Source organism: Tinamus guttatus, unplaced genomic scaffold (assembly GCF_059628265.1).
Source record: "Tinamus guttatus ecotype Peru unplaced genomic scaffold, ASM5962826v1 Tinamus_guttatus_pri_ptg000060l, whole genome shotgun sequence".
Classification (NCBI taxonomy): domain Eukaryota; kingdom Metazoa; phylum Chordata; class Aves; order Tinamiformes; family Tinamidae; genus Tinamus; species Tinamus guttatus.
The window spans coordinates 8,680,803-8,691,865 of record NW_028288594.1 but is presented as its reverse complement, the minus strand read 5'-3'; the positions used below and the strand labels follow the sequence as shown (position 1 = coordinate 8,691,865).

General features: G+C 48.4%; 1 protein-coding gene across 1 annotated transcript in view; it reads right to left on the bottom strand.

Annotated features, from left to right (window-relative positions):
- Positions 1-495: 495 nt before the first annotated feature.
- GLI2 (GLI family zinc finger 2) overlaps positions 496-11,063 on the bottom strand; it is a 171,577-nt gene continuing 161,009 nt past the window's right edge. Inside the window, exons 12-14 of the mRNA XM_088519571.1 lie at positions 8,288-8,569; positions 4,798-5,134; positions 496-3,707 (exon numbers count right to left, since the gene is read on the bottom strand). Coding sequence (XP_088375697.1) covers positions 1,357-3,707; positions 4,798-5,134; positions 8,288-8,569 — 2,970 coding nt within the window. The 3' untranslated portion in view covers positions 496-1,356. The remainder of the gene's footprint in view (positions 3,708-4,797; positions 5,135-8,287; positions 8,570-11,063) is intronic.

Genomic DNA, 11,063 nt, shown 5'->3' with positions numbered 1-11,063 from the left:
AACTGAGAGTCTGTTCATCCTGAGGGAAGTCACATTTGTCTCCAGCTATGGAATATACTGGGCACAAATGATTTAATGCCATGATATCAGGATGAAGAGAACTGAGTTGTTCAGCAAGGCCTCTACCCCCTTTTGTCTAACAACAGCAAAATAAATAATGCAGCTAGGATTGACTTCAGTGCCAGGTGGACCTGGGCTGAAAACAGATAATCATGGAACATGTTACACAGACGAACCCCTGCTAGACAAATGAGCTCCCGCTACTGTGCCACGGTGCAGACAGGGCAGACATGATCATAAAAGTCTCTTCATCACCATCACTTTGGTATGTGAGCATCTTAGGAAGGAAAGCTCAAAGCGCAGACGTTGCCGAGCGGCGCAGGGATATGGTAATGCTCACTTTAGTGAGCTGACATTAGAAAGGCATCCAGCGCCCAGCACAAAGTCACTACACAGCGACGCTGCTGCTCAGAGGGTGCAAAGTTATGCGTGTGGATCCGTCTTTGCAGGCTGGAGCCTTCCTGCCACAGGGGATTTTTTTCCCCGTGATTGCTGTTCCCAGGCCTCTGCTCCATTCTGCACTTGATATAAACCACGTTGTAAACACATCTGATCAAAGTGTGCACTCACCTTTCATGTGTCTCATCAATGTGTCTTTCCAATGTTTTCTCAAAAACACCACTATGTTTTTATAAATGTACATTTTATATACGCTTCTGGCAATACACTATACTTGATTTTAAAGGAAGAGAGACCTTGGCTACTTAACACTAAAGCATGGTAAGGCACTTTGCTGAGAAGCTGTTTGGAATCAATGCTCTTTGCAAGGTACAAAGGTTTTTACTCTATAAAACAATACTGCTGGCAGAGGGCTTGTTTGGAGACATAACTAAACACTACTCTCATCAGAGCAGAATACACAGTATGGCTTTTATTCTGATCAAAACCACATCCTCCCATTTCTTTCTGGGGTGGGTTGAAAATGGTATTTTTGCAAACATAACTAATAGGAAACAATGACAAGTGCTATTTACAGGGTGCCAGGGAGGGAGGGTTTCATCTCTAACCGCTCTCATGCAGTCTCCTCGCTTGGCGGTGATACCATTCAGTGCTCTGAGAAACCAAGCCAAAAACAATACTAGAGGTGCACCCTTGCGGTGCTGACCTGCCTGGATATAGTTTACATAACTCTGTACAGAGACTTGTTTTTAATTATTTTTACTTTGAATCCCTTTAACGTATTTAATACTTATAAAAAAATCTACTCTATTGAAACAGGTTATTTTTAGAAAGCACATTCATAAAACTGCTTCACACAGAGCCCCTTGGATAGCGCTAAGCCCTTGTGCTTGGCTGTTAGGACATCATGTTGAGGAATTTGCTCTCTTCCGCCAGCGTGGTCAGCATGGAGCTCATGTCGCCTATGGCCATGTTGCTGATTCCCGCGGGGATGGCGGGCAGCGTCAGAGAGTTTCGTGGAGTTGTCAGGCGAGAGGAGTTCTGGGAGAGGTTCTGCAGGATGCTGGGGCTCAGGGTGCCCGACATCAGGCTCGAATGGTCCCCATCGTCCATGATGGCATCGAAATCGATCTGGGGCGGCTCAAGACCTTGCGAGTCCACCGTGCTGGACACCTGGTTGGCTCCCGGGGAAGGCAGGGCGGCCGGCTTGCCGCTCAGCGCGCACTGCTGCCTGACTCTGCAGTCCGCGTGGGCATCGAAGCTGCTGTTCTGCTCGTACATGTGGATCTGACCGTAATAGTACATCAGGTTGTTCTCCCTCGCGCCATCCGCGCACTGCTGGGCCGGCGCTGGCAACATGTCGCTGGTTCTTTTATGAGCAGCCTCGGCCGCCTCCTGGCCGGGGCTCGCGTTGCTCGTGCCGTGGGGAGTTCTCATGTAGCCCAGCTGCTGCACGGTGCGGACGCCGCGGGCTCTGCTGGCCGGGCTCGGCTCGGGCGGCGGACGAGGCTGCACCATGCCGGGCGCGTAGGCCTGCGTAGCTGGACCCACCATGCTCTGCTGAGGCTCGAAGCTGGGCTGGGCTGAAGTCATGATGGGCTGGGGAAAGACCTCCTGAGCCATGGGGAAGTTCAGGTGGGTGGGCTGAGATGAGTAGTTCTGCTGACTCTGCTCGTGCATGACCTGATTCAGCATCGCACGGTCGCTGTTGCTGCTGACCATTAAGGAAGGGTCGGTTGCCATGTCCATTTGCTGAGGGTGAACATGGGGACCGGACTTCACTGCCATGCTGCTACAAGAAGGAGAGATCTGATTTGGATTGCTGCTCATTGCATTAGGGCTCAGCATCTGATGAGGTTGGTTATACCCTCCGTGTGAGCCCAGGTCAGGGTTCATTCCAGGGCCGAGGTTCATCAGCTGTTGCCGCTGCATACAATTTAGCCTCTGCCCATCCATGCCCATGTTTCTTTGCATAAAATTCTGCTGTGTTACATTCATGCTGTTCTCTGTCAGCTGCATCTGCTGCTGGTTGTAATTCTGATACTGACCAAAGTTCTGCTTCTGCTGGACCACAGCCAAGTTTCCTTGTGAAAACTGCTGTTTTGACTGATTGGACATGATATCAACCGTACCTGAGCTGACCTCATTCCACTGGACAGGCATGTTGTTTTTACTCATGTCTGAGGCAGCATCAAAGCTCATTGGACACTCTGCCATCATTGGACCCAAATGACTCATGTTTGCCTCGGCCACGGCCATCCTGCGCTGGCTGGGCAAGGCTGGGGCCTGCAGTTTTCCAGTTCCTTGGAAGTTCTGCATCTCGCTGCTGTACCCCATGGAAGTGCTCTCAGCTGCTGTCCCGTTGCTCTGGGAATTGATGTACTGTACCACATCGTCTGGCAGCATAATGTCATCGTCTCCGATGTTCCCCTCCGACTCCCTGGACATGGCTTCCATCGCGATGTTTTCACTAATGCTCTGCGGCCGGGGCGAGTAGACATGCCGGGGGAGGCTCCCATCTGAGCGTGCATAGTTCTGGAGGCTGAAATTCCTCCTGTCCGTGGGGTGAGGAGGATGGAAGGGGTTCATGCTGTTGGTGCTGTTGAAACGATGAACTTTAGGGAGGGCCTGGGGGTCTCCAGCAGGTCTCCTCACGGGGTCGCTCGCCCGCCTCATGCAGTTGCCTGGCACCTCGTGGGGAAATGCTGTGGCTGACGTGTAGCCATAGGTGTTACCATCGCTGCAACGCCTGGGCCCTGGCGGGAGGCGGAGGGAAGGCAAGGTGGGCTCTGGTCCATCCATAAGTGAGATCCTGTTCTTCAGCGTCATCCTCTCCATGTTTGGCAGGGGCGTTGGAGGAGGGCCCCCCGTGGCAGCAGCATACTTGGCTTTCAGCCTGTAGTGCTGAGCCGGTGTGAGGTTGAGCAGACCTGGCATCCCGCTGCACTGGCTGGCCTCGCTGGAGCGACGGGAGGCGTCCGTGGAGATCGGGTCATAGGAATCAGCAGAACTTGTGTTGTTGGGACGATGCCCGAGCTGGGAAGCTTCACTGGAGCGGCGGCTGGAGAAGTACGGGGAAATCCCTGACGATCGGCGGCTGACGGTGTAGGCCGAGCTGACAGTGCTCGTTGTACTATCGCGGCGCTCATTGAGCTGGTTCAGCATCGTAACGTCATTGACAGACAGCTCCATTATTCGTGGATTAGGCAGCGTAGCAGAAGAACCACTGCTATTTTCTAGAATAGAGCCTGAAAGTTGTGGGGAAGGAAAAGATGTAGTTAGCTAAGAAATTCCATTGGGTAATGTTCTTGGTGCTGAAATACACACAGACACACCAGCCCACCCCTAAATATTTAATGTTCTTGGTGCTGAAATACACACAGACACACCAGCCCACCCCTAAATATTTTACAGCAACAATATTGAATTTCATGTCCTGACAGTGAATTCAAACCTTCACCTCTAGCTCTGTGACCACGCTCAAAGAACAAGAAGGTTGGGCAAAGAGGACAGGAGGTGCAGAGTCTTTGCAATGGGCACCCCAAGGATGCTCAGACACTAAGGAAGGGCATCTGTATGGGCTTCTCTTGCCAGGAAAATGTGGGACTGATGTGAACAACGCTGCAAGGACAACATGCGGCTGTTCACTGGGACAGCTGCTCAGCATTCACGGACAAGAGGTTGGGAGGCCAGAAGCTGAAACTCAGGAGCTCTTCCCAGAGCAGACCAAGACACTTTGACATACTAAACACAGGTTAGTGCAACCCTTGGGACTTCTCCTTGGCAAAGCGAGAGGAGCACAAAGGGAATGTAAAGATGCCACAAACTGGAAATCCCCAGCCAGTGGAAAGCTGACATATGAAGCTGCAGGCAACAGCCTGGAGCACTCGCAATGCGAGAAGACCCGTCTAAGCAAGATCCAGGGCAGACTGGCTGGATTGCTGCTATGCTCCGGCAGTTGCATAAGAGGCACATCAGCCCTTGGGGAAATGTTACTGCTGGAATAAATCAGAGCAATCTTGTGACTGCTCTGATTGTGCTATCAAAATGGTGAGGACACCTGTGGTTTGGTGCTGGACAACCCTGGGAACAAGAGATACCCACACCTCTGTCTCTCTTCATAGCTCTGCTGCACTGAGCATCTGGATTTCTGCTGCATAAAACACCAGATGGTTGCGCTCACATCTAATTTCTCCATTTTTCCTGAAGTCTCTATCTATCAAGGAACGGCTCAGAGACAAAAGGAAGTGATCCTCCTGCAGGGTAGACTCCTGGCTATGAGACAAGAGTCAAGACCTGGCACACTCCTGCAAGGCAGGGACCAGACCCAAAACTTACCGTTTCCTGAGATGGGAGGCAGCTTGGTGTTTCTGGCTTGTGGAGCTGGGTTCACCCATGAGCAGGAATCCTTAACTGTCTTGAGCTTCTCTTTCTTGAGCTGTTCAAGTCGTTGCATCGTCGTCATGTGTTTCCTTAGCTGCAGGCTGAATGTCGAGTTACCAGATGAGACTGTTGAGTCCACAACAGGCGCGTTGTCGTCCAGCGCTGTCAGATCTCCCAGACTTCCCCCGCTCTGCATGTTCATTTCTACTCCACTGTCATTGTTGTTGGTGCTGCCAAGGGGTGACGGTTCACTGCTGCACGACGACTGGCCGCCAGGACTGGACTGACACATCTTGGGGAAGGGAAAAAGATGGCGTTGGGCGGGGGAAACATCAATGGAGAAAAAACAGTACCTGACATTCACAATGTTTGGCTGCACTGAGGCATTCCCTGTCCTTACTACCTTTCTCTGCCACAGAAGCTTTTCCAGAGGGCAGGAGCACCTTCCCTGGGGGCCTAGGGCAGTTCAGCACCTACCAGGACCAGAGGTGGCAGAGGAGGGGAGGATGACACAGTCTCTCTGTCCCATATCTTGCAAACCCACATGTAGTTTCCACACCTTGCTTTTGCTGCGACCGTGACTAACGTGCTCAAGTAGAGCCAGCACCAGCTCAAGCTTCATGGTGGAGATGTAGTGCTTATTTCAACTACATGAACAAGCAGATCTTGACTGTGTTCAAGAGCACACACATCTGCAACCCCTCACCTCTCAGCTTGGAAAATATGGTGTGTTCAACTGGATGATTTAACAGAAACCAAAAGTTCCTTCTCCAAAAGATTAAGCACAGACACTTCTCGAAGAAAAGCAGCACATTACCTGGTTGTGCAAGGTATATTGCAGCAAGCACTGGTTTATCTAACACGGGATCAAGGCCTAAGTATTTCAGACACAACATATTTCTCTCTTTAAACTATCCTAACATATAATTAGGTTAGCTGACAAACTTCACAACCAGATAAAAACCTGGTTCAGTGTTTGCAAACTCCCACTTGCAGATAAGGCAGATAAGCACCATAAAAATTTATTTTATTTACATTGGAAATTGCATTTCGCATCGAGGAGGTTATTTGCCGCAGACACTAAATGGTCTGAACTTGCTCTGAGGTAGCAATTGCTGCTACCAGATGGGATGCTTGGGTTCTCTGCTCGAGGCCCGTGCTCCAGCAACTGCCAGAAAATGGGAATGCTGAAAAGCAACATATTTTGCCCCAGGCCAAGGTGGGACGGCAAGGTGATGGAGTGCCTTACTTTGCTCAGTAGCAGCCCTAATGGGCAGTACTGACTGGCTCTAATGGCTTCATAGCCCTTCAATCAGGATGACAGAGATGGCAATCCCAGGATTTAATGGCAAGTCGTAATACCAGGAGCGATGCAATAACGTGAATCCTGAGGCACTGTGCCCTCCTCCTTCCTATGCACCAGCAAATATCCCCTGTCCTTCCCTATCGCTCCGTCCCCCTGCCACCCCCTGCCACCCCCTGCCACCACGGTTGCTGGAGACAGGAGGTCTGGGGGAGGTCGTGTTCTTATACAGGATTTTTAATACAAAGGATTTCTTTGCTCACCTTAGTACCGACTGTCCTTAGGAAGGTAGAGTAAGGAAAAGTAAGTGGGAATAAAGAACAGGTTGTTAGAACAAAGACAACTTTAACAGAAGGGATCACGTTAGTAAAAGAATGAAGAAGGGAGTGTACACACATACACAAACTGCCAGCATTTCCTCCCTTGCTACCCCAGTTTCCCCTGCCATCCCTGTTTGTGGACCCAGGTGGGAACTCCTAGAAGAGACTTTCCATGGGTCTCAAAGGGTTTGGGAAAAAACTCAAATATGGCTTAAAAGAAAGTACTTTGATGATGATGATGAAAGTCAGTGGAACTTCTCACTCACTGCACATATGATGTAAACAGCTTTGGACAGGGACAGCAGAGAAGAACATCAGACGCACAGACCCTGCCACCACTGAGACAGCATGGGTGTAAACCTGAGAGCACAGAGTGCTCGGAATATAAGCCCATGCCTTCAGGAGAAATGGGGTAGGGAGCGTGTCTGTGTTTTCATAGGGGAAGAAACGCCTGGGGTAGAGTATTGGAGAGAGGTTATTCTATCTAATGGTTTCCACTCATTTTTTTAACCCAACACAGAGCCTAATTAAGGTAAAACTGTTTGTTTAGTCAATTAGAGTCACTTTGGATGTGAAAATACTCAATTCCTTCCTAAACAAAACACTTAACTCATTACTGACTTGTACAACAACACATCCCTCAGCCTTTTCTAGAAAATATTTTCACCTCTGAGACATGATATTTGGCTGGAATAACAATATTTTAGCTTGGATGCACATCAAGAAAATACATACTTTGCAGCTCAGAGTGCTTTCAGCTCTGTGAGAAGGCTGGGACTGTATGTACACTCCACTGGTGCAGGTCTTTCTTGCCATACGCAGCCCTTATGCTGCCCTACACCAAGCTGGGGTAGGAGGCCAGAATTTTGGGTATGAAAGTGAAAAGTTATGTTGAAACCCGAAAATGCTGCTCTGTGTTGCAATGTCTGATCTCCTCCACCAGCTGCAGAGCGCCACGGAACAGACGGACTCACTGGATGGAGCGGAACAGGCTTGAAGGAGACTGGGCCCATTGCCTATGCACACCCCATTAGCACAGCTGACCACGACACTGCGAAGCCATGGTCCTGGCCAGGAGCAACACTCTCTGCCTGAGCAAGTGGCAACTTGTGGGGATGTAAAAATGTAATCATGGTTGACCACGGGCCCATATTCTGTGAACCACAGAAAGAGGAATATCTGTCCTAGCTCCCATGTTCACTCCTGGCTACATTTTCCCCCCTCTCATCCCAATACAGTTTTTTCTGGTGGTTAGGTGTCGTGCAGTGACCCTGTGTATGATGGTCAGGCCTGAGGAACTAAATTTGCTTCAAAATACCCAACAAAAATAAAACAACTGCTTTTCCTGTCATCAGGTTCATCAGGCAGTCCACAACATAGTTGTGCCAAAAGGCAGGGAGAAGGAAAAGAACAGGGACACCTTATGCCAGGATTTCTCCTTCAAGATGCATTCATTAACCTGTGCCCTATGGCTACTGCTCAGTTTAAACTAGCTTGGAGGGCAGAGCTTATTTCACCACAACATGGTGACACTGTCACATTTTACTCATAACACAGAGCATAGGCAGGCCAAGCTTGATGCTAGGCATCACGTAACCCTTATGGACTGTGAGGGTGGTGATGTTGGGAAGAAAGGTGCAAAATATATTGGACTCTGCCCTGACCAGCATCCTCATCCTTGAGCTTAAAACTCTTGGGTGTTGGCAGGTGAAGGGCAACTGCACAGAGAGGAAAACAGCATGCAGATGCTTCATGCCCCAGTTGTGCCAGAGAAACTGACACACCAAATGGCTGCACCATTTCTAAGAGCCACTGCGCTTACCACAGAATTTTCCGTCTTTATGTTTTTGACTTGCAGGCAATCCTCCACGCTCCTCGTGGTGCTGTTGGCCTCGGGGCTCTCCTCCGAAACCTTGCTGCTTTGCTTGGCGCTTGCCTCGTTGTCCCCATTTTCCTTGAGCGGAGGTGGCCTCGGGTGGACGTCATTGCGTTGCTTCTTCGTGACGTGAGCGTCAGGCCCGTGTACAGTCTTAACGTGTTTCCTGAGGGAACTAGGGTCTGTGTACCTCTTCGTGCAGCCAGGGATTTTACATACATAGGGTTTCTGTCAATATAAGCAAAACTTGTCTTAATTTTAGAAGAAGTCCAAATTTCCCAGGTACATTTTATGGACCAAGAGAATACAGTGACCATGGCTCCTGGCAGCAGGGACACATGGAGCATCTATCCCACAGAGCTTTGTAAGAGGGAGATCACTAAGATATGATATATGGGCTGCTGCTGATCCACACAGAGCTGGCCAGGCATTTGATGTTGGATAAACAACTTGTTTTCAGCAGCTGAATTAAAAGACAGCTAAGAATTCATGAAATATTTTCCTAATATTACTTTTCCATGTAAGTATTTGCTCTGGTGGCCACAGGAATGTTTCCTGATTATGGGCGGAAGGGAGGTGATGTAGGGGACTGGCCACAGCACATTCTCTCTGCTAAGGTGGGTCTATGCTGGGAAAATATCTGAGGCCTTCTAGTTGTGGAAATCCAGAGAAACCAAGCCAGCCTGGATTCACCCTACCCAATCCATCACACAACTCCAGCACCTGTCACCTTGAAATCTGTTATTGTGCAAAACAAACCACAGGCATGTGTTTTTTTTTTTTTTCTTTTTTTTTTTTTTTTCAGACGGTGGGACTCTAGCCCTAAATTCATGAATCATTGATTGCCACGGGAAAAAAAAAAAGCCATGCTGCTGAAAACAGAAGTCAGCAGATACTTTTCTTCTTTTAGCTTCTCTCTCTCTCTCTCTTTTTTTTTTTTTTTAAGTCAAGTTTCCAATTGCAAAGTGCATTAGCACCACAGTTGTATAAGGTGGTGCTGCTGCACTGGAAGCTCTGAATTCATCACAAGTTCTGCTTTCAGCCTCACAGGCACTTTCAGTATTTTTCTGCCAACATACTGGAATAGATCCACAAAACAAAACAAACAAACAAAAACCCCCAAACAGATAGACGTCGTTTGAAGGCAAACCCAAATGACAACTCCTATTCATTTTTTATCTGTTTTCTAATTTCATCCAGAAGTCTGAGTGAAAAAACACAAAGCAGCAAATATTCATTGCAAAAAGCCAACATCATCACATAAAAGACACTGAAAGTCTGTTCTTTATTCAAAAGCATGTTTCCTGGCTGATCTTGGCACATCACTTGAATAAACTAAATCCTCGCAACACACCATTGAGGTAAATATTTAATATATATTAAAGCTGGGTAAACTAAAGCACCAGAAGTAAAATAGTTTGTTTATAAATCTCATGTAACGCTCTGGATGGAGCATTATAGAAATATCACTGCTGCGATTAAAACCTATTCTAAAAAACAGAAACCCCTCCGCATACACTAAAGAAATCTACATTAAACAGCTCAATGACTACTTTACAAGATTCTTAAGATTCTTTAGGTCTAATGTCTGTATCTGATTTTTAGACATCAGCTGTTAGGGAAACAGGACCACTGCTGCTGGGACTGATGACACTCCTCTTAACAGGGTGCAAGTTAGAGGAGTATCTGCTTCACCAGGCCATGCCTTCTGCAGCTGAACCGAGTACAACTGCTGTTTCATTGGGATGCCTTCACATGCCTCTGAGTTACTTAATACTGATGCCTGATACAGCGGGTGCTCTAGTGAAGCCAGCAACATAGATATCTCAGATGCCTTCCTCCTCCTCCCATACACATATGGTGACGCTGCTCTTTAGGGCAGGAGAAGCGCAGACCTCTCCAGGAACCCAGTAATGCTCAAGTTCTACACTTCACCCTTTTCTAGCTTGACTCAGAGAAAATGTCACTCTAGTCCTTTGGCTGAGCATGGACTTGTGCCACCCCTTTCAGAGTTTGTGCTGGAGAGCAATCAGAGAATGAAGGCCCCTTTTCCAGGATCACCACCCAGGGTATTGCCTGAAAGAATGTGAATGCTCACTGGAAGTTCAAAAGGAAATAGTGCATGTGCCATGTCAACAACCAGATGAAAGCTACTGCCACGCAAACTTCAACACTGGAACAAGTAACTGTGTCCTGTCATATAACGTTGGAAACACACGTGGAGAACCTGGGATTAAAGGGTGACCTAGACATGGGTGACTTGCTCTGAAACTGTGGTGTATCCCAGGTAAACACTGCATGTAGAGGGAAATATTTAGTAGGGAGTTAGGAGCCACAGCAGAGTTACCAAAGGGTAATAGGAAATATTCACAGCCACAACCCCCTGCTTTGCATCTGTGTGGTTTTGTGGGCCAAAGTGTCAGTGCAGTCTGGTAACCCACAGGTCATGGCCACAGCTAGTTGCTGGACCCTCACACCTGGGCCTGCTGCCCAGTGTACTCTGCTTTGCCATGAGGGATGTCAGCTGCTGTTGAGAATCATGCTTTAGGTTCCTCATCAAGACAGTGTCATATTTATGGCCCACAGAGCTGTTATGTGCAGTCCCACAGGCCTCCTGCAAGTCTCTGGACATGTCTGTGATGCACTGTGGAGCGCTGAGTTCAGGAGTGAGCACAGATGTCAAAATATAAGATCCACAGTGCCATATATTTCCCTGGGTAAG